Here is a 23,256-nt window from a genome sequence, read left to right as displayed (position 1 = left end):
GTCTACTACACCTGTTAGTTAAGGGCTTGTAAGTCAGCGGTTCACTGTCAGGTCTACTACACCTGTTAGTTAAGGGCTTGTAAGTCAGCGGTTCACTGTCAGGTCTACTACACCTGTTAGTTAAGGGCTTGTAAGCGGTTCACTGTCAGGTCTACTACACCTGTTGGTTAAGGGCTTGTAAGTAAGCGGTTCACTGTCAGGTCTACTACACCTGTTAGTTAAGGGCTTGTAAGTAAGCGGTTCACTGTCAGGTCTACTACACCTGTTGGTTAAGGGCTTGTAAGTCAGCGGTTCACTGTCAGGTCTACTACACCTGTTGGTTAAGGGCTTGTAAGTAAGCGGTTCACTGTCAGGTCTACTACACCTGTTGGTTAAGGGCTTGTAAGTCAGCGGTTCACTGTCAGGTCTCCACCTGTTAGTTAAGGGCTTGTAAGTAAGTGGTTCACTGTCAGGTCTACTACACCTGTTAGTTAAGGGCTTGTAAGTAAGCGGTTCACTGTCAGGTCTACTACACCTGTTAGTTAAGGGCTTGTACGTAAGCGGTTCACTGTCAGGTCTACACCTGTTAGTTAAGGGCTTGTAAGTCAGCGGTTCACTGTCAGGTCTACTACACCTGTTAGTTAAGGGCTTGTAAGTAAGCGGTTCACTGTCAGGTCTACTACACCTGTTAGTTAAGGGCTTGTAAGTAAGCGGGATCACTGTCAGGTCTACTACACCTGTTAGTTAAGGGCTTGTAAGTAAGCGGTTCACTGTCAGGTCTACTACACCTGTTAGTTAAGGGCTTGTAAGTAAGTGGTTCACTGTCAGGTCTACACCTGTTGGTTAAGGGCTTGTAAGTAAGCGGTTCACTGTCAGGTCTCCACCTGTTAGTTAAGGGCTTGTAAGTCAGCGGTTCACTGTCAGGTCTACTACACCTGTTAGTTAAGGGCTTGTAAGTCAGCGGTTCACTGTCAGGTCTCCACCTGTTAGTTAAGGGCTTGTAAGTAAGCGGTTCACTGTCAGGTCTACTACACCTGTTAGTTAAGGGCTTGTAAGTAAGCGGTTCACTGTCAGGTCTACTACACCTGTTAGTTAAGGGCTTGTAAGTCAGCGGTTCACTGTCAGGTCTACTACACCTGTTAGTTAAGGGCTTGTAAGTCAGCGGTTCACTGTCAGGTCTACTACACCTGTTAGTTAAGGGCTTGTAAGTAAGCGGTTCACTGTCAGGTCTACTACACCTGTTGGTTAAGGGCTTGTAAGTAAGCGGTTCACTGTCAGGTCTACTACACCTGTTAGTTAAGGGCTTGTAAGTAAGCGGTTCACTGTCAGGTCTACTACACCTGTTAGTTAAGGGCTTGTAAGTAAGCGGTTCACTGTCAGGTCTACTACACCTGTTGGTTAAGGGCTTGTAAGTAAGCGGTTCACTGTCAGGTCTACTACACCTGTTGGTTAAGGGCTTGTAAGTAAGCGGTTCACTGTCAGGTCTACTACACCTGTTGGTTAAGGGCTTGTAAGTAAGCGGTTCACTGTCAGGTCTACTACACCTGTTGGTTAAGGGCTTGTAAGTCAGCGGTTCACTGTCAGGTCTCCACCTGTTAGTTAAGGGCTTGTAAGTAAGCGGTTCACTGTCAGGTCTACTACACCTGTTAGTTAAGGGCTTGTAAGTAAGCGGTTCACTGTCAGGTCTACTACACCTGTTAGTTAAGGGCTTGTACGTAAGCGGTTCACTGTCAGGTCTACACCTGTTAGTTAAGGGCTTGTAAGTCAGCGGTTCACTGTCAGGTCTACTACACCTGTTAGTTAAGGGCTTGTAAGTAAGCGGTTCACTGTCAGGTCTACTACACCTGTTAGTTAAGGGCTTGTAAGTAAGCGGGATCACTGTCAGGTCTACTACACCTGTTAGTTAAGGGCTTGTAAGTCAGCGGTTCACTGTCAGGTCTACTACACCTGTTGGTTAAGGGCTTGTACGTAAGCGGTTCACTGTCAGGTCTCCACCTGTTAGTTAAGGGCTTGTAAGTCAGCATTTCACTGTCAGGTCTACTACACCTGTTAGTTAAGGGCTTGTAAGTAAGCGGTTCACTGTCAGGTCTACTACACCTGTTAGTTAAGGGCTTGTAAGTCAGCGTTTCACTGTCAGGTCTACTACACCTGTTAGTTAAGGGCTTGTAAGTAAGCGGTTCACTGTCAGGTCTACTACACCTGTTAGTTAAGGGCTTGTAAGTCAGCGTTTCACTGTCAGGTCTACACCTGTTAGTTAAGGGCTTGTAAGTAAGCGGTTCACTGTCAGGTCTACACCTGTTGGTTAAGGGCTTGTAAGTCAGCGGTTCACTGTCAGGTCTACTACACCTGTTAGTTAAGGGCTTGTAAGTAAGCGGTTCACTGTCAGGTCTACACCTGTTGGTTAAGGGCTTGTAAGTCAGCGGTTCACTGTCAGGTCTACTACACCTGTTGGTTAAGGGCTTGTAAGTAAGCGGTTCACTGTCAGGTCTACTACACCTGTTAGTTAAGGGCTTGTAAGTCAGTGGTTCACTGTCAGGTCTCCACCTGTTAGTTAAGGGCTTGTAAGTCAGCGTTTCACTGTCAGGTCTCCACCTGTTAGTTAAGGGCTTGTAAGTCAGCGGTTCACTGTCAGGTCTACTACACCTGTTGGTTAAGGGCTTGTAAGTAAGCGGTTCACTGTCAGGTCTACACCTGTTGGTTAAGGGCTTGTAAGTCAGCGGTTCACTGTCAGGTCTCCACCTGTTGGTTAAGGGCTTGTAAGTAAGCGGTTCACTGTCAGGTCTACTACACCTGTTGGTTAAGGGCTTGTAAGTAAGCGGTTCACTGTCAGGTCTACTACACCTGTTAGTTAAGGGCTTGTAAGTCAGCGGTTCACTGTCAGGTCTACTACATCTGTTGGTTAAGGGCTTGTAAGTAAGCGGTTCACTGTCAGGTCTACTACACCTGTTAGTTAAGGGCTTGTAAGTAAGTGGTTCACTGTCAGGTCTACACCTGTTGGTTAAGGGCTTGTAAGTAAGCGGTTCACTGTCAGGTCTCCACCTGTTAGTTAAGGGCTTGTAAGTCAGCGGTTCACTGTCAGGTCTACTACACCTGTTAGTTAAGGGCTTGTAAGTCAGCGGTTCACTGTCAGGTCTCCACCTGTTAGTTAAGGGCTTGTAAGTAAGCGGTTCACTGTCAGGTCTACTACACCTGTTAGTTAAGGGCTTGTAAGTAAGCGGTTCACTGTCAGGTCTACTACACCTGTTAGTTAAGGGCTTGTAAGTCAGCGGTTCACTGTCAGGTCTACTACACCTGTTAGTTAAGGGCTTGTAAGTCAGCGGTTCACTGTCAGGTCTACTACACCTGTTAGTTAAGGGCTTGTAAGTAAGCGGTTCACTGTCAGGTCTACTACACCTGTTGGTTAAGGGCTTGTAAGTAAGCGGTTCACTGTCAGGTCTACTACACCTGTTAGTTAAGGGCTTGTAAGTAAGCGGTTCACTGTCAGGTCTACTACACCTGTTAGTTAAGGGCTTGTAAGTAAGCGGTTCACTGTCAGGTCTACTACACCTGTTGGTTAAGGGCTTGTAAGTAAGCGGTTCACTGTCAGGTCTACTACACCTGTTGGTTAAGGGCTTGTAAGTAAGCGGTTCACTGTCAGGTCTACTACACCTGTTGGTTAAGGGCTTGTAAGTCAGCGGTTCACTGTCAGGTCTCCACCTGTTAGTTAAGGGCTTGTAAGTAAGCGGTTCACTGTCAGGTCTACTACACCTGTTAGTTAAGGGCTTGTAAGTAAGCGGTTCACTGTCAGGTCTACTACACCTGTTAGTTAAGGGCTTGTACGTAAGCGGTTCACTGTCAGGTCTACACCTGTTAGTTAAGGGCTTGTAAGTCAGCGGTTCACTGTCAGGTCTACTACACCTGTTAGTTAAGGGCTTGTAAGTAAGCGGTTCACTGTCAGGTCTACTACACCTGTTAGTTAAGGGCTTGTAAGTAAGCGGTTCACTGTCAGGTCTACTACACCTGTTAGTTAAGGGCTTGTAAGTCAGCGGTTCACTGTCAGGTCTCCACCTGTTAGTTAAGGGCTTGTAAGTCAGCGTTTCACTGTCAGGTCTACTACACCTCTTAGTTAAGGGCTTGTAAGTAAGCGGTTCACTGTCAGGTCTACTACACCTGTTAGTTAAGGGCTTGTAAGTCAGCGTTTCACTGTCAGGTCTACACCTGTTAGTTAAGGGCTTGTAAGTAAGCGGTTCACTGTCAGGTCTACACCTGTTGGTTAAGGGCTTGTAAGTCAGCGATTCACTGTCAGGTCTACTACACCTGTTAGTTAAGGGCTTGTAAGTAAGCAGTTCACTGTCAGGTCTACACCTGTTGGTTAAGGGCTTGTAAGTCAGCGGTTCACTGTCAGGTCTACTACACCTGTTGGTTAAGGGCTTGTAAGTAAGCGGTTCACTGTCAGGTCTACTACACCTGTTAGTTAAGGGCTTGTAAGTCAGTGGTTCACTGTCAGGTCTCCACCTGTTAGTTAAGGGCTTGTAAGTCAGCGTTTCACTGTCAGGTCTCCACCTGTTGGTTAAGGGCTTGTAAGTCAGCGGTTCACTGTCAGGTCTACTACACCTGTTGGTTAAGGGCTTGTAAGTAAGCGGTTCACTGTCAGGTCTACTACACCTGTTAGTTAAGGGCTTGTAAGTCAGCGGTTCACTGTCAGGTCTCCACCTGTTGGTTAAGGGCTTGTAAGTAAGCGGTTCACTGTCAGGTCTACTACACCTGTTGGTTAAGGGCTTGTAAGTAAGCGGTTCACTGTCAGGTCTACTACACCTGTTAGTTAAGGGCTTGTAAGTCAGCGGTTCACTGTCAGGTCTACTACACCTGTTGGTTAAGGGCTTGTAAGTAAGCGGTTCACTGTCAGGTCTACTACACCTGTTAGTTAAGGGCTTGTTAGTAAGTGGTTCACTGTCAGGTCTACACCTGTTGGTTAAGGGCTTGTAAGTAAGCGGTTCACTGTCAGGTCTCCACCTGTTAGTTAAGGGCTTGTAAGTCAGCGGTTCACTGTCAGGTCTACTACACCTGTTAGTTAAGGGCTTGTAAGTCAGCGGTTCACTGTCAGGTCTCCACCTGTTAGTTAAGGGCTTGTAAGTAAGCGGTTCACTGTCAGGTCTACTACACCTGTTAGTTAAGGGCTTGTAAGTAAGCGGTTCACTGTCAGGTCTACTACACCTGTTAGTTAAGGGCTTGTAAGTCAGCGGTTCACTGTCAGGTCTACTACACCTGTTAGTTAAGGGCTTGTAAGTCAGCGGTTCACTGTCAGGTCTACTACACCTGTTAGTTAAGGGCTTGTAAGTAAGCGGTTCACTGTCAGGTCTACTACACCTGTTGGTTAAGGGCTTGTAAGTAAGCGGTTCACTGTCAGGTCTACTACACCTGTTAGTTAAGGGCTTGTAAGTAAGCGGTTCACTGTCAGGTCTACTACACCTGTTAGTTAAGGGCTTGTAAGTAAGCGGTTCACTGTCAGGTCTACTACACCTGTTGGTTAAGGGCTTGTAAGTAAGCGGTTCACTGTCAGGTCTACTACACCTGTTGGTTAAGGGCTTGTAAGTAAGCGGTTCACTGTCAGGTCTACTACACCTGTTGGTTAAGGGCTTGTAAGTAAGCGGTTCACTGTCAGGTCTACTACACCTGTTGGTTAAGGGCTTGTAAGTAAGCGGTTCACTGTCAGGTCTCCTGTTGTAGTCGGCGCATGTGACAAATAACATGGATGTGTTTGATGCCGTTCCATTCGCTTCGTTCCAGCCATTATTATGAGCCGTCCTCCTCTCAGCAGCCTCCACTGACAGGATCCCTCAGCGTGACACTCTTGACATGCTGTGTTCCAGGAGACCAATGAGCTGGTGGCCATAAAGAAGTTCAAAGACAGCGAGGAGAATGAGGAGGTTAAAGAGACGACGCTGAGGGAGCTGAAGATGCTGCGGACGCTGAAACAGGAGAACATCGTGGAACTCAAAGAGGCTTTCAGGAGGAGAGGGAAACTCTACCTGGTCTTTGAATATGTGGAGAGGGTCAGTGAATACCTAGAGAATGAACCTTTCTCATGATAACGTTTCATAGACCAGAATAGTCTAGAATATGTGGAGAGGGTCAGTGAATACCTAGAGGATGAACCTTTCTCATGATAACGTTTCATAGACCAGAATAGTCTAGAATATGTGGAGAGGGTCAGTGAATACCTGGAGGATGAACCTCTAATGATAACGTTTCATAGACCAGAATAGTCTAGAAATGTCCACTACTTTCTAGGGATTGCTGTGATCCACTAATGGTTGGATGATAAATCATCATGTAATATACTTAGCTACTGTTTACGTCAGCAGGTTCACTTTTAGAATATTGCCATAGTATCTAACCTGTTTTTCTAAGGGTTGGATTTGTGGCACATGTTATACAAAGCATTATGGGTAGTGTAGTTGTAGCTGTGATTGACAGTAGTACTGTGGATTCTGTGTTCCAGAACATGCTGGAGTTGCTGGAGGAACTGCCTAACGGAGCACCACCTGACAAAGCCCGGAACTACATCTACCAGCTGATCAAAGCCATCCACTGGTGCCATAAGAATGAGATCGTACACAGAGGTGAGGAACTCTTACCTTTACTAAAACGAGGTCACCTTTTCCTTTCGTTACGCTACGATGACGTGTTGAGTCAGAGGCAGGGCCGCCCAGCAGAGATGGTTTGGTCTGACTTTTGGTTTTGCCAAGTACCAGACTGCTGCCGCGTGTGAAAACTGGTCTCCTCTGTTTCTCCCCAGACATCAAGCCTGAAAACCTCCTCATCAGCTCTGAGGATGTTCTCAAACTCTGTGATTTTGGTAAGTAGAAATATGTCACTTCTAACAGAGTCATTAACTCAGTACATTAGATGTATGACGATCTCAGTCTCCCTGGTAAGCAATGGTCAGTATCTGTCCATTACTTCCTCTGTCTGTTTCTGACCTGGTTTCCTGTAGGCTTTGAGTCAGTATCTGTCCATTACTTCCTCTGTCTGTTTCTGACCTGGTTTCCTGTAGGCTTTGAGTCAGTATCTGTCCATTACTTCCTCTGTCTGTTTCTGACCTGGTTTCCTGTAGGCTTTGAGTCAGTATCTGTCCATTACTTCCTCTGTCTGTTTCTGACCTGGTTTCCTGTAGGCTTTGAGTCAGTATCTGTCCATGACTTCCTCTGTCTGTTTCTGACCTGGTTTACTGTAGGCTTTGAGTCAGTATCTGTCCATTACTTCCTCTGTCTGTTTCTGACCTGGTTTCCTGTAGGCTTTGAGTCAGTTCATGACTTCCTCTGTCAACTGTTCATGACTTCCTCTGTCTCTCTCTGGTTTCCTGAAGGCTTTGAGTCAGTATCTGTCCATTACTTCCTCTGTCTGTTTCTGACCTGGTTTCCTGTAGGCTTTGAGTCAGTATCTGTCCATGACTTCCTCTGTCTCTCTCTGGTCTGGTTTCCTGTAGGCTTTGAGTCAGTATCTGTTCATGACTTCCTCTGTCTGTTTCTGACCTGGTTTCCTGTAGGCTTTGAGTCAGTATCTGTCCATGACTTCCTCTGTCTGTTTCTGACCTGGTTTCCTGTAGGCTTTGAGTCAGTATCTGTCCATTACTTCCTCTGTCTGTTTCTGACCTGGTTTCCTGTAGGCTTTGAGTCAGTTCATGACTTCCTCTGTCAACTGTTCATGACTTCCTCTGTCTCTCTCTGGTTTCCTGAAGGCTTTGAGTCAGTATCTGTCCATTACTTCCTCTGTCTGTTTCTGACCTGGTTTCCTGTAGGCTTTGAGTCAGTATCTGTCCATGACTTCCTCTGTCTCTCTCTGGTCTGGTTTCCTGTAGGCTTTGAGTCAGTATCTGTTCATGACTTCATCTGTCTCTCTCTGGCCTGGTTTTCTGTAGGCTTTGAATCAGTATCTGTTCATGACTTCCTCCGTCTCTCTCTGGTTTCCTGTAGGCTTTGAGTCAGTATCTGTTCATGACTTCCTCTGTCTCTCTCTGGTTTCCTGTAGGCTTTGAGTCAGTATCTGTTCATGACTTCCTCTGTCTCTCTCTGGTTTCCTGTAGGCTTTGAGTCAGTATCTGTTCATGACTTCCTCTGTCTCACTCTGGTTTCCTGTAGGCTTTGAGTCAGTATCTGTTCATGACTTCCTCTGTCTCTCTCTGGTTTCCTGTAGGCTTTGAGTCAGTATCTGTTCATGACTTCCTCTGTCTCTCTCTGGTTTCCTGTAGGCTTTGAGTCAGTATCTGTTCATGACTTCCTCTGTCTCTCTCTGGTTTCCTGTAGGCTTTGAGTCAGTATCTGTTCATGACTTCCTCTGTCTCTCTCTGGTTTCCTGTAGGCTTTGAGTCAGTGTCTGTTCATGACTTCCTCTGTCTCTCTCTGGTTTCCAGTAGGCTTTGAGTCAGTATCTGTTCATGACTTCCTCTGTCTCTCTCTGGTTTCCTGTAGGCTTTGAGTCAGTATCTGTTCATGACTTCCTCTGTCTCTCTCTGGTTTCCTGTAGGCTTTGAGTCAGTATCTGTTCATGACTTCCTCTGTCTCTCTCTGGTTTCCTGAAGGCTTTGAGTCAGTATCTGTTCATGACTTCCTCTGTCTCTCTCTGGTTTCCTGTAGGCTTTGAGTCAGTATCTGTTCATGACTTCCTCTGTCTCTCTCTGGTTTCCTGAAGGCTTTGAGTCAGTATCTGTTCATGACTTCCTCTGTCTCTCTCTGGTTTCCTGTAGGCTTTGCCCGCAACCTGTCAGAGGGAAGTGATGCCAACTACACTGAGTATGTAGCCACTAGGTGGTACCGCTCTCCTGAGCTACTGCTGGGGTGAGTCCCTTTAAACCTACTGGACCTGTGTGTGTATGGGTGTGTAAGAGGTGCTGTGTGTGTGTGTGTGTTTGTATTGGTGTGTGTGTGTGTGTGTGTGTTTGTATTGGTGTTGGTATTGGTGTGTGTGTGTGTGTGTGTGTGTGTGTGTGTGTGTGTGTGTGTGTGTGTGTGTGTGTGTGTGTGTGTGTGTGTGTGTGTGTGTGTGTGTGTGTGTGTGTGTGTGTGTGTGTGTATGTTTGTATTGGTGTTTGTATTTGATGTGTGTGTTTGTGTTAGTATTGGTGTGTGTATTGGTGTGTGTGCGCGTGTGTGTGATTGTATTGGTAAGTGTATTCTTGTGTGTGTGTTTGTATTGGTGTGTGTATTGGTCTGTGTGTGTGTGTAGGTGCGTGCATGTGTTGTGTGTGTACATTGATAAGTCTCTGTTTGTCTGCATAGCTGTCAGTCCATACATACATATATCCTTCTCTGAATATTTCAGTGAACATGTGTATTAGTCTGGCCTTGATAAATCCTGTTTTCATGTGTGTACTACAGACACAGGGAGATTACTGTGTCCATTTGATCGTCTAGATAATGGAGCATGATGTGGTGGGGCTCCTTCCTCTCCTTCCTCTCCTTCCTCTCCTTCCTCTCCCACAGCAACTAAATCAACTGTTACATTTATTGACTCTTGGTATTTGAATTCCGCCCACGCAAATATTTTCTCTCTTCATCACTCTTCCTCAGTCTCAGCGGCGCTCTCTTCTCTTCTCTCTTCTCCTCTCTTCTCTCAGCCAACCCCTCTCTCTCTCTCTCTCTCTCTCTCTCTCTCTCCTCTCTCTTTCTCCTCTCTTCTCTCAGCCAACCTCTCTCTCTTTCTCTCTCTCCTCTCTTCTCATCTCTTCTCTCAGCCAACCCCTCTCGTTCTCTCTCTCTCTCTCTCCTCTCTCTCTCCTCTCTCTCCTTTCTGTCATTGTGTTCATCACCTTCTGCTGAACCAACATCATCATCATCATCATCATCACCATCATCATCATCTTCTGTCCTTATTATTCTGAATGTACTCTTATGGTTCAGTTTTACAAATGCATCACTTAAGCTGTTTTTCTCTCTCTCTCTCTCTCTCTCTCTCTCTCTCTCTCTCTCTCTCTCTCTCTCTCTCTCTCTCCCTCACTCTATCCCCTCCACCCCAGGGCCCCCTATGGTAAAGCTGTAGACATGTGGTCAGTGGGTTGTATCCTGGGGGAGCTGTGTGATGGCCAGCCTCTGTTCCCAGGGGAGAGTGAGATAGATCAACTCTTTACCATCCAGAAGGTCCTGGGTCCTCTACCTGCTGAACAGATGAAGCTCTTCTACAACAACCCTCGCTTCCATGGACTACGGGTAAGGTCAACTCTGGGGTCGATCTGTTGAGCTGTTCTGTCGTCATCTCACACTCCACCTCCGCTTTCCTCTCCTCTCCCATTTCTTCCTCTCTACCTCTACCTATCCCACCTCTCCCTCCCTCTCCATTCTCTCTCCTCTCTTTCCATCCTGTCTCTAACTCTCTCCTCTCCTTCCCTCTTCCCTCATGTCTTTCCTCTCCTTCCTTCCTTCCCTCTCTCTCCATCTCTCTCCTCTCCTTACCTCTCTCTCTCCATCTCTCTCCTCTCCTTCCCCCTCTCTCTCCATCTCTCTCCTCTCCTTCCCTCTCTCTCTCCATCTCTCTCCTCTCCTTCCCTCTCTCTCTCCATCTCTCTCCTCTCCTTCCCTCTCTCTCTCCATCTCTCTCCTCTCCTTCCCTCTCTCTCCATCTCTCTCCTCTCCTTCCCTCTCTCTCTATCTCTCTCTCCATCTCTCTCCTCTCCTTCCCTCTCTCTCTCTCCATCTCTCTCCTCTCCTTCCCTCTCTCTCTCCATTTCTCCTCTGTCTCTTTCCCACCTATCTATCTGTGTGAGTCCTGGTGGCTGTCTTCCCAGTGTGGTCCGTGACTGAGTGGATTGAGTCATCATGTTATGGTGGTGTTCAGTGTTACTGTAGAAGAGAGAGAGACAGAGAGACTGAGAGGCAGAGAGAGAGACAGACAGAGAGAGAGAGAGACAGAGAGATAGAGACAGATAGACTGAGAGAGAGACAGAGTGACAGACATAGAGAGACGGAGAGAGAGAGACAGAGAAACAGAGGCAGAGAGAGAGTGTGACAGAGAGAGACAGACAGACAGAGAGACTGAGAGAGAGAGAGGCAGAGAGAGACAGACAGAGAGACCGAGAGAGAGAGAGAGGCAGAGCGAGACAATTACAATCTGAAGTCAAATGTCTAGTGTTTGCTGATGATCTGGTGCTTCTGTCATCAACCAAGGAGGGCCTACAGCAGCACCTAGATATTCTGCACAGATTCTGACAGACCTGGGCCCTGACAGTAAATCTGAGTAAGACCAAAATAATGGTGTTCCAAAAAAGGTCCAGTCGCCAGGACCACAAATACAAATTCAATCTAGACACCATTGCCCTAGAGCACACCACAAAAAACTATACATACCTTGGCCTAAACATCAGCGCCACAGGTAACTTCCACAAAGCTGTGAACGATCTGAGAGACAAGGCAAGAAGGGCATTCTATGCCATCAAAAGGAACATAAAATTCAACATACCAATTAGGATCTGGCTAAAAATACTTGAATCAGTCATAGAGCCCATTGCCCTTTATGGTTGTGAGGTCTGGAGTCCGCTCACCAACCAAGACTTCACAAAATGGGACAAACACCAAATTGAGACTGCATGCAGAATTCGGCAAAAATATCCTCCGTGTACAACGTAGAACACCAAATAATGCATGCAGAGCAGAATTAGGCCGATACCCATTAATGATCAAAATCCAGAAAAGAGCTGTTAAATTCTACAACCACCTAATGTTTCCCAAACCTTCCATAACAAAGCCATCACCTACAGAGAGATGAACCTGGAGAAGAGTTCCCTAAGCAAGCTGGTCCTGGGGCTCTGTTCACAAACACAAACACACCCCACAGAGCCCCAGGACAGCAACACAATTAGACCCAAGCAAATCATGAGAAAACAAAAAGATAATTACTTGACATATTGGAAAGAATTAACAAAAAAACAGAGCAAACTAGAATGCTATTTGGTCCTAAACAGAGAGTACACAGTGGCAGAATACCTCACCAATGTGACTGACCCAAAATTAAGGAAAGCTTTGACGATGTACAGACTCAGTGAGCATAGCCTTGCTATTGAGAAAGGCCGCCGTAGGCAGACCTGGCTCTCAAGAGAAGACAGGCTATGTGCTCACTGCCCACAAAATGAGGTGGAAACTGTGGTGCACTTCCTAACCTCCTGCCCAATGTATGTCCATATTAGAGACACATATTTCCCTCAGATTACACAGATCCACAAAGAATTCAAAAACAAACCCAATTTTGATAAACTCTCAAATCTACTGGGTGAAATACCACAGTGTGGAGGCTGGTGGACATTCATGCCTCCTGATTCACTCCCACACAGAGACACACACATTCAGACAGACAGACACATGCATGTCCATCAGCCTCCTGATGCACTCCCACACAGAGACACACACATTCAGACAGACAGACACATGCATGTCCACCAGCCTCCTGATGCACTCCCACACAGAGACACACACATTCAGACAGACAGACACATGCATGTCCACCAGCCTCCTGATGCACTCCCACACAGAGACACACACATTCAGACAGAGAGACACATGCATGTCCACCAGCCTCCTGATGCACTCCCACACAGAGACACACACATTCAGACAGACAGACACATGCATGTCCACCAGCCTCCTGATGCACTCCCACACAGAGACACACACATTCAGACAGACAGACACATGCATGTCCACCAGCCTCCTGATGCACTCCCACACAGAGATACACACCTTCAGACAGACAGACACATGCATGTCCACCAGCCTCCTGATGCACTCCCACACAGAGACACACACCTTCAGACAGACAGACACATGCATGTCCACCAGCCTCCTGATGCACTCCCACACAGAGACACACACATTCAGACAGACAGACACATGCATGTCCACCAGACTCCCACACAGAGATACACACATTCAGACAGACAGACACATGCATGTCCACCAGCCTCCTGATGCACTCCCACACAGAGACACACACATTCAGACAGACAGACACATGCATGTCCACCAGACTCCCACACAGAGATCCATGGGAGGGGTGGTAATCATGTACCTGCTATAGTGGAAGCTGTGTTAGGCCCGTTAGCAGCACGTCTGTCCTCAGACACAACAGTCAGCTAAGCCTCCTGTCAACTCCAGTCAGACACATCTGAATCTCAACATAGACACTGCACTCTGAAACCTCACAACTGTACGTGTGTGTGTGTGTGTGTGTGTGTGTGTGTGTGTGTGTGTGTGTGTGTGTGTGTGTGTGTGTGTGTGTGTGTGTGTGTGTGTGTGTGTGTGTGTCAGCAGTTCCCCTCAGTGAATCACCCTACAACCCTGGAGCGGAGGTACCTGGCCATCCTGAGTGGCCTCATGCTGGATCTGATGAAGGTACACACACACACACACACACACACACACACACACACACACACAGAGAGAGAGACAGAGTATTAGCACATTCTGGGTCCTCCAGGCTCAAACTAGACTAGTCCTGCTAATGGAAGGTATTCTGGGTCCTCCAGGCTCAAACTAGACTAGTCTTGCTAATGGAAGGTATTCTAGTCCTGCTAATGGAAGGTATTCTTCTCCAGGCTCAAACCTGCTAATGGAAGGTATTCTCCAGGCTCAAACTAGGTCCTCCAGGCTCAAACTAGACTAGTCTTGCTAATGGAAGGTATTCTGGGTCCTCCAGGCTCAAACTAGACTAGTCTTGCTAATGGAAGGTATTCTGGGTCCTCCAGGCTCAAACTAGACTAGTCTTGCTAATGGAAGGTATTCTGGGTCCTCCAGGCTCAAACTAGACTAGTCTTGCTAATGGAAGGTATTCTGGGTCCTCCAGGCTCAAACTAGACTAGTCTTGCTAATGGAAGGTATTCTAGTCCTGCTAATGGAAGGTATTCTGGGTCCTCCAGGCTCAAACTAGACTAGTCCTGCTAATGGAAGGTATTCTGGGTCCTCCAGGCTCAAACTAGACTAGTCCTGCTAATGGAAGGTATTCTGGATTCTGCAGGCTCAAACTAGACTAGTCTTGCTAATGGAAGGTATTCTGGGTCCTCCAGGCTCAAACTAGACTAGTCCTGCTAATGGAAGGTATTCTGGATTCTGCAGGCTCAAACTAGACTAGTCCTGCTAATGGAAGGTATTCTGGGTCCTCCAGGCTCAAACTAGACTAGTCCTGCTAATGGAAGGTATTCTGGGTCCTCCAGGCTCAAACTAGACTAGTCCTGCTAATGGAAGGTATTCTGGATTCTGCAGGCTCAAACTAGACTAGTCTTGCAAATGGAAGGTATTCTGGGTCCTCCAGGCTCAAACTAGACTAGTCCTGCTAATGGAAGGTACTCTGGATTCTGCAGGCTCAAACTAGACTAGTCTTGCTAATGGAAGGTATTCTGGGTCCTCCAGGCTCAAACTAGACTAGTCCTGCTAATGGAAGGTATTCTGGATTCTGCAGGCTCAAACTAGACTAGTCCTGCTAATGGAAGGTATTCTGGATTCTGCAGGCTCAAACTAGACTAGTCCTGCTAATGGAAGGTATTCTGGGTCCTCCAGGCTCAAACTAGACTAGTCCTGCTAATGGAAGGTATTCTGGGTCCTCCAGGCTCAAACTAGACTAGTCCTGCTAATGGAAGGTATTCTGGATTCTGCAGGCTCAAACTAGACTAGTCTTGCAAATGGAAGGTATTCTGGGTCCTCCAGGCTCAAACTAGACTAGTCCTGCTAATGGAAGGTACTCTGGATTCTGCAGGCTCAAACTAGACTAGTCTTGCTAATGGAAGGTATTCTGGGTCCTCCAGGCTCAAACTAGACTAGTCCTGCTAATGGAAGGTATTCTGGATTCTGCAGGCTCAAACTAGACTAGTCCTGCTAATGGAAGGTATTCTGGATTCTGCAGGCTCAAACTAGACTAGTCTTGCTAATGGAAGGTATTCTGGGTCCTCCAGGCTCAAACTAGACTAGTCTTGCTAGCTAATGTATGTCTATGACTAAAGCTGTGGGTCAGTCAGTACTCTGCTGTGAGCGAGGCCTACAGTACATCACACTTTCCCTAGGAGATGAATGGTGTGATAAACCCTCCCACCCATCTCTCTGTCTCTGGATCCACGTGGTGAAAAGACAGTTGTTTTTAGAATGGTCTGAGTCTCTAGCGTTTCTATACGGCGCGTGATAATGAATTCTGTAACCAACAGATGTAGAGCTCTGCGTTAAGAATGCTGTAGCTCAGTTAGTAGAGCAAGGCGCTTGCAACATCAGGGTTGTGGGTTCAATTCCCACCAAGGACCACTATGACAATGTATGAATTCCTGTTGATGAGAATGGGGGTGTGCTCGGTCCTCGTTTTCCTGTAGTCCACAATCATCTTCTTTGTCTTGATCACGTTTAGGGAGAGGTTGTTGTCCTGGCACCACACGGACAGGTCTCCCTATAGGCTGTCTCGTTGTTATTGGTGATCAGGCCCACCACTATTGTGTCATCGGCAAACTTAATGATAGGGTTGGAGTCGTGCCTGGCCGTGCAGTCATGGGTGAGCAGGGAGTACAGGAGGGGACTGAGCACACACCCCTGAGGGGCCCCCGTGTTGAGGATCAGCGTGGCGGATGTGTTGTTACCTACCCTTACCATCTGGGGGCGGCCCGTTAGGAAGTCCAGGATCCAGTTGCAGAGGGAGGTGTTTAGTCCCAGTGTCCTCAGCTTATTGATGAGCTTGGAGGGCAATATGGTGTTGAACGCTGAGCTGTAGTCAATGAACAGCATTCTCACATAGGTGTTCCTCTTGCCCAGGTGGGAAAGGGCAGTGTGGAGTGCAATAGAGATTGCATCATCTGTGGATCTGTTAGGGCGGTATGCAAATTGGAGTGGGTCTAGGGTTTCTGGAATAATGGTGTTGATGTGAGCCATGACCAACCTAAAAATCTCAGATTTGGACTCATTAGACCAAAGGACAGATTTACACCATTGCTCATGTTTCTTGGCCCAAGCAAGTTTCTTCTTATTATTGGTGTCCTTTAGAAGTGGTCTCTGAACAGTTGATGTTGAGATGTGTCTGTTACTTGAACTCTGTGAAGCATTTATTTGGGCTGCAATCTGAGGTGCAGTTAATTGCCGATTTCTGAGGCTGGTCACTCTAATGAACTTATCCTCTGCAGCAGAGGTAACTCTGGGTCTTCCTTTCCTGTGGCGGTCCTCATGAGAGCCAGTTTCGTCAAGCGCTTTGATGGTTTTTGCGACTGCACTTGAAGAAACTTTAAAAAGTTATTGAAATGTTCTAGATTGACCGACCTTTATGTCTTAAAGTAATGATGGACTGTCGTTTCTCTTTGCTTATTTGAGCTGTTCTTGCCATAATATAGACTTGATCTTTTACCAAATAGGTCTATCTTCTGTATACCAACCCTACCTGGTCACAACACAACTGATTGGCTCAAACACATTAAGAAGGAAAGAAATTCCACAAATGAACTTTTAACAAGGCACACCTGTTAATTTAAATTAATTCCAGGTGACTATCTCATGAAGCTGGTTGAGAGAATGCCAAGAGTGTGCAAAACTGATTTGTTTAACCCTTTTTGGTTACTACATGATTCAATATGTTATTTCATAGTTTTGATGTGTTCACTATTATTCTACAATGTAGAAAATATTAAAAATACAAAAACAACTTGAATGAGTACGTATGTCCAAACTTTTGACTGGTACCGTATATATATATATATATGTATAGAGAGTTTTGTGATTGACCTTTTTTATTGTCAAACTGTAATAAAGAACTGTGTCCTAAACCCCTGTGGTCTGTCTCCTCCCTCTCTAGAACCTGTTGTTGCTGGTCCCTTCTGACCGTTACCTGACAGAACAGAGTCTGAACCACCCAGCCTTCCAGCCCCTCCGCCTCCTGGAGCAGCCCGCCCCAGCACCACCCTCCCCTAACCCCCCACGCTCCTCCAAGAGGAAGCCCCACAGCCACATGGACAACACTGTGCCCACCAGGTCAGCACTGTAGGGGGTTGTTGGTGTTGTTGTTGTCAGAACCCCGTGGCCACCAGGTCAGCACTGTAGGGGGTTGTTGGTGTTGATGTTGTTGTTGTTGTTGTTGTCAGAACCCCGTTCCCACCAGGTCAGCACTGTAGGGGGTTGTTGGTGTTGATGTTGTTGTTGTTGTTGTAGTTGTTGTTGTTGTTGTTGTCAGAACCCCGTGGCCACCAGGTCAGCACTGTAGGGGGTTGTTGTTGTTGTTGTTGTTGTTGTCAGAACCCCGTGCCCACCAGGTCAGCACTGTAGGGGGTTGTTGGTGTTGATGTTGTTGTTGTTGTAGTTGTTGTTGTTGTTGTTGTCAGAACCCCGTGCCCACCAGGTCAGCACTGTAGGGGGTTGTTGGTGTTGATGTTGTTGTTGTTGTTGTCAGAACCCCGTGCCCACCAGGTCAGCACTGTAGGGGGTTGTTGGTGTTGATGTTGTTGTTGTTATCAGAACCCCGTGGCCACCAGGTCAGCACTGTAGGGGGTTGTTGGTGTTGTTGTTGTCAGAACCCCGTGGCCACCAGGTCAGCACTGTAGGGGGTTGTTGGTGTTGATGTTGTTGTTGTTGTTGTAGTTGTTGTTGTTGTTGTCAGAAGCCCGTGCCCACCAGGTCAGCACCGTAGGGTGTTGTTGGTGTTGATGTTGTTGTAGTTGTTGTTGTTGTTGTCAGAACCCCGTTCCAGGTCAGCACTGCACTGAACACTACAAGTGGTGTGGTTAGGTTCTGGATACTGCATGGGGTCTGGTTAGGTTCTGGATACTGAATGGGATCTGGTTAGGTTCTGGATACTGAATGGGGTCTGGTTAGGTTCTGGATACTGAATGGGGTCTGATTAGGTTCTGGATACTGAATGGGGTCTGGTTAGATTCTGGATACTGAATGGGGTCTGGTTAGATTCTGGATACTGAATGGGGTCTGGTTAGGTTCTGGATACTGAATGGGATCTGGTTAGGTTCTGGATACTGAATGGGGTCTGGTTAGGTTCTGGATACTGAATGGGGTCTGATTAGGTTCTGGATACTGAATGGGGTCTGGTTAGGTTCTGGATACTGAATGGGGTCTGATTAGGTTCTGGATACTGAATGGGGTCTGATTAGGTTCTGGATACTGAATGGGGTCTGGTTAGATTCTGGATACTGAATGGGGTCTGGTTAGATTCTGGATACTGAATGGGGTCTGGTTAGGTTCTGGATACTGAATGGGATCTGGTTAGGTTCTGGATACTGAATGGGGTCTGGTTAGGTTCTGGATACTGAATGGGGTCTGATTAGGTTCTGGATACTGAATGGGGTCTGGTTAGGTTCTGGATACTGAATGGGGTCTGATTAGGTTCTGGATACTGAATGGGGTCTGGTTAGGTTCTGGATACTGAATGGGGTCTGGTTAGATTCTGGATACTGCATGGTTTCACATCTGGCTATGTTGTTCTTGCACAGAAAAAATAAGATACTTAGATATATGGATTAGCTATACCTGTACCTCTCAATATCTCTCAATCTCAATATGTTCTGAGCTTAATACCTCTCTCTCTCCTTCTCCGTCCCCTCCCCTCCCTCCCCTCCCTCCCTCCCCTCCCCTCCCTTATACAGAAGCCACGGCAGTAAGAGCTCGGGTCACCGTCACTCTAACAGTAAGGAATGTTCCAGCCTACCTCGCCATGGCGACCTTCACCTAGGCAACGACAGCTTCCTAAACGGCAACAAGCCTGTGTCGTCCAGCCTGAGCCCCACCCTCCACCCCAAGGCTTACATGACCCAGACCCTCAACCGCTCCATCACCTGTAGTAAGGACTTGGTCAACAACAACATGCCACACCTGCTCAGCCCCAAGGACACCAAGGTAAACAAAGTCAGGGCCTCTACTTTCATTAATAACTTATTCAGCTCCTTATGGACCAAACTACACTTGTTTACATAAATTGTATTCATTTAGTTTGTTTTTCCAACTGTCTTTGTCTCGACCTGTGTTTATTCTTGACATGTATTTTCATCTAAATGCACAAGGCCGAAAACAACATTTTCCCGTGGTTGGGGACAATAAAGTTATTATCTTGTCTTATTTTATCTTCTCTTATTTTATCTTTATTTTAAAGGGCACGACACAGTTTGACTTCAACCTGGTTGGTGTTGGGCCCCCAGGGGCCAAGGCTCCTGACCAGCAGGGCCCTGGAGCCATGTACATGAAGTCCACCTCCCGCTCTCAGCAGCAGCAACAGCAAGGTCCGGGGCCACCCTACTGAAACATGCACATAAGATTAATACATACCCCTTCCTTAACACTTAAAAGGAAAAATGCTCTTGACTAGAATCCTGTCCAGGAGGTATACTTGAACATAAAGCTGCCTTCTGTCTCAGGCAAGACTACTTATAAATGCATTGCCAGCCCATTTTTTACATTTGAATATTTCCAGTAGGGCAGGGACGACACTCTTCCTTTCTGGAGGGCAAGACCAATACCATGGAGAAACAACATGGCCGCCATGGTGGACACAACATAGACTCCACCCACAGCTCCTCCAAGAGTTCCAGTTCCTACCTGAGCCTGTCCAAGAGCCACAGCGCCTTGAGCAACAATGCCAAGTCTGTGGGTGGTAACCTTGGAGATGGGGTGAGGGGCGTGCACCCCGACGACCCTACGGCAACCCCTGGAATCTCCGCCCGCTTCTTCCCTGCCAGGTAACATAGAGAGAGAGAGCTGTCAGGGGATGGTTAACCTATATGGAGAGAGAGCTGTCAGGGGATGGTTAACCTAAATAGCCACTTGTTAGCGTGTTCAGCCCAGTAATCCATCTTCATGAGGCGCAGGCACTTCGTCCAGACAAAAACTCGAAAAATTCCGTTACAGTCCTTCAGAAACATGTCAAACGATGTATGGAATCAATCTTTAGGATGTTTTTAACATAAAACATCAATAATGTTCCTTTGTCTGAAAAAAAGCACTGGAACGAGAGGTAACTCTGTCGGGAGCGCGCGTCATGAGACCAAGGCTCTCTGCCAGACCACTGACTCAAAGAGGTCTTATGAGCCCCTCCTTTATAGTAGAATCCTCATTCAAGTTTCTAAAGACGGTTGACATCTAGTGGAAGCCGTAGGAAGTGCAACTTTATCCATATCTCAATGTGTATTCGGTAGGCCAAGCTTTAAAAAACTACAAACCTCAGATATCCCACTTCCTGGTTGGATCTCAGGTTTTTGCCTGCCATATGAGTTCTGTTATACTCACAGACATCATTCAAACAGTTTTAGAAAATTCAAAGTGTTTTCCATCCAATACTACTACTAATATGCATATATTAGCATCTGGGACAGAGTAGGAGGCAGTTCACTCTGGGCACGCTATTCATCCAAAAGTGAAAATGCTGCCCCCTATCCCAAAAAGGTGAGAGAGAGAAAGAGCTGTCAGGGAATGGTTAATGAATGTTTGAAGGGCATGCTAGCTTAATGATTTTGTGTAGTCTTGGTGATGGTGTGTATTTGGAAATGTGTAGTCCCCTGAGGCCAGATCTGAACATTCTATTCTCGTTGAGAATTAGAGTTTTATTTAGGTCTGATGGTTAGTAAATATGTTTGTTGTTGTATTCATGGTTGAGGTCAGTCTATATGTGTGTTGTTGTATTCATGGTTGAGGTCAGTCTATATGTGTGTTGTTGTATTCATGGTTGAGGTCAGTCTATATGTGTGTTGTTGTATTCATGGTTGAGGTCAGTCTATATGTGTGTTGTTGTATTCATGGTTGAGGTCAGTCTATATGTGTGTTGTTGTACTCATGGTTGAGGTCAGTCTATATGTCATTTCAGCTGTCTGGACCTGAACCTCAATGCCCCCCCTGGAAGTCCCCAGGTCCCCCGCCACAGCGAACGCCACTCTTCTGGCCACGCCCCCCCTGGAAGTCCCCAGGCCCCCCGCCACAGCGAACGCCACTCTTCTGGCCACGCCCCCTGGAAGTCCCCAGGCCCCCGCCACAGCGAACGCCACTCTTCTGGCCACGCCCCCCCTGGAAGTCCCCAGGTCCCCCGCCACAGCGAACGCCACACTTCTGGACACACATCCAGCCACACCGGCCACTCCTCTGGCCACAGCCCCTCGTCCCGCGGCAACAACCCCCGTCTGGAGAGCTCCACCCTGGACTCATCCTGCCGACGCGCCTCCTCTTCCAGACACAAAGCTCCAGAGGAGGCCTTGGCCCCGGGCCCGGAGCTTCTTGACCCAGGAGGAGAAGGGGATTGTGGGGGGAACCACGGAGCTCACACCCTGGCCTCCCCCCATGAGTCCTACCCCTACGGCCTGGGCTACACCAGTCCCTTCTCTTCCCAGCAGAGGCCTCACCGCCACTCCATGTACGTGAGGAGGAGTGAGCGCCACAGGTCCCACGGAGGTGGGGGTGGAGGGGGTAGTGAGGGGGGCTTAATGGTGGGTCAGGGGTTGCCCACCAGGGCTAGCAGTCTGCAGATGCTCTCCCCCCAGCTTCAGCACCGCACCCTCACCAGACATCCCGTAGGACACTCTGTGGGATCGTCCAGAGAGGACTGCACTGAAGACACGACCAGGGTCAGTGTCAATAATTGACTGACAGCTGTGTGTGTGTGTGTGTGTGTATGTGCATATGTGTGTCTGTGTATCTCTCTTTGAGGCTACAGTATCTGGCCTAACTCACATTATTGCTAATGTACTGTCTCTCTCCTGATCTCTCTCTCACACACACACACACACACACACACACACACACACTGCTACTTCGTACTGTCTGCCTCACATGCTATATCTGTCTGTCTGTCTATCTGTCGGTCTATCTGTCTGTCTGTCTGTCTGTCGGTTGGTCTATCTGTCGGTCTATCTGTCTGTCTGTCTACCTGTCTGTCTGTCTGTCTGTCTGTCTGTCTGTCTGTCTGTCTGTCTGTCTGTCTGTCTGTCTGTCTGTCCATCTGGTCTACAGAGTGAGCCGTCTTCTAAAGAGGTGGTGACCTCTCACCCCCGACCCCAGATTAAAGACTCCACGCGGGACAACCCAGCCTCCTTTCACTCACAACGCCCTGCTAAGAACGAGGTCCATAGCTTTTTCTGTTGTTCATCACAGGCTGATTTCACCACTTACTGTCTGGTTTCTGACTGCTTCTAGCACTGTTTTATCAGCAGTATGTCTATGCCCTGAATGCTGATTGGCTGACAGCCGTGGTATATCAGACCGTATACCACGGGTATGACAAAACATTTATTTTAACTGCTCTAATTACATTGGTAACCAGTTTATAATATCAATAAGGCACCTTGGGGGTTTGTGGTATATGGCCACTATACCACGGCTACGGGTTGTGTCCAGGCACTCCGCGATGTGTTGTGCGTAAGAACAGCCCTTAGCTGTGGTATATTGGCCATATACCACACCTCCTCGGGCTTTATTGCTTAAATATACTATGATAAGGATCTAGGAGTGAGATATCAGGGTGTGAAACACTATGATAAGGATGTAGGAGTGAGATACCAGGGTGTGAAACACTATGATAAGGATGTAGGAGTGAGATATCGGGGTGTGAAACACTATGATAAGGATGTAGGAGTGAGATATCAGGGTGTGAGACACTATGATAACGATGTAGGAGTGAGATATCAGGGTGTGAAAGACTATGATAAGGATGTAGGAGTGAGATATCAGGGTGTGAGACACTAAGATAAGAATGTAGGAGTGAGATATCAGGGTGTGAATGGAGCTCATGTTACAGCATTATGATAATGGGATTTATAAGCGTGACTCAACATAGTATTTTCTCTGTGTTCTGTTCAACTCTGCTTTGTTTGTGATGTACTGTAGGTACCAGTGGGGATGTACCATGAGCCCCACCCCGAGGACCCAGTCTCCTCCAAGGAGAACCGCATGATCTTCAGTGACTCCATGCCCAGACGGGTAGGAAGCTTCTACAGAGGTGCGTGCACTATGAGAGAGAGAGAACAAGAGAGAGTGAGAGAACGAGAGAGTGAGATCAAGAGAGAGAAAGAGAGTTACCAAGAGAGAGAGTTAGAGAGATGTAGAGAGAGAGAGAGAGAGAGAGAGTTACCAAGAGAGAGAGCTAGAAAGATATATATAGAGAGAGAGTTACCAAGAAAGCTAGAGTGAGAGAAAGAGAGAAAGGGAGAGAGAGAGAAAAAGAGAGAGAAAAAGAGAGAGAGCTAGAGGGATGCAGAGAGAGAGATTTACCAAGAGAGATGCAGAGAGAGAGAGAGATTTACCAAGAGAGAGAGCAAGAGAGATGCAGAGAGAGAGAGATTTACCAAGAGAGAGAGAGAGAGAAAGAGAGTTACCAAGA

At 47.2% G+C, this 23,256-nt stretch overlaps 1 protein-coding gene across 1 annotated transcript in view; it reads left to right on the top strand.

The window, feature by feature from the left end:
* LOC115119220 (cyclin-dependent kinase-like 5) overlaps positions 1 to 23,256 on the top strand; it is a 125,523-nt gene that overhangs the window by 94,915 nt on the left and 7,352 nt on the right. The window contains exons 3-15 of the mRNA XM_065016845.1: positions 5,829 to 6,011; positions 6,461 to 6,581; positions 6,758 to 6,817; positions 8,705 to 8,795; positions 9,974 to 10,163; positions 13,254 to 13,334; positions 16,753 to 16,928; positions 18,548 to 18,797; positions 19,051 to 19,177; positions 19,372 to 19,633; positions 20,755 to 21,505; positions 21,891 to 22,001; positions 22,764 to 22,875. Coding sequence (XP_064872917.1) covers positions 5,829 to 6,011; positions 6,461 to 6,581; positions 6,758 to 6,817; positions 8,705 to 8,795; positions 9,974 to 10,163; positions 13,254 to 13,334; positions 16,753 to 16,928; positions 18,548 to 18,797; positions 19,051 to 19,177; positions 19,372 to 19,633; positions 20,755 to 21,505; positions 21,891 to 22,001; positions 22,764 to 22,875 — 2,515 coding nt within the window. The remainder of the gene's footprint in view (positions 1 to 5,828; positions 6,012 to 6,460; positions 6,582 to 6,757; positions 6,818 to 8,704; positions 8,796 to 9,973; positions 10,164 to 13,253; positions 13,335 to 16,752; positions 16,929 to 18,547; positions 18,798 to 19,050; positions 19,178 to 19,371; positions 19,634 to 20,754; positions 21,506 to 21,890; positions 22,002 to 22,763; positions 22,876 to 23,256) is intronic.

Source organism: Oncorhynchus nerka, unplaced genomic scaffold (genome assembly GCF_034236695.1).
Source record: "Oncorhynchus nerka isolate Pitt River unplaced genomic scaffold, Oner_Uvic_2.0 unplaced_scaffold_836, whole genome shotgun sequence".
Taxonomy (NCBI): Eukaryota; Metazoa; Chordata; class Actinopteri; order Salmoniformes; family Salmonidae; genus Oncorhynchus; species Oncorhynchus nerka.
The sequence above is the reverse complement of the archived record's forward strand: the minus strand, read 5'-3'. Positions and strand labels throughout refer to the sequence as shown.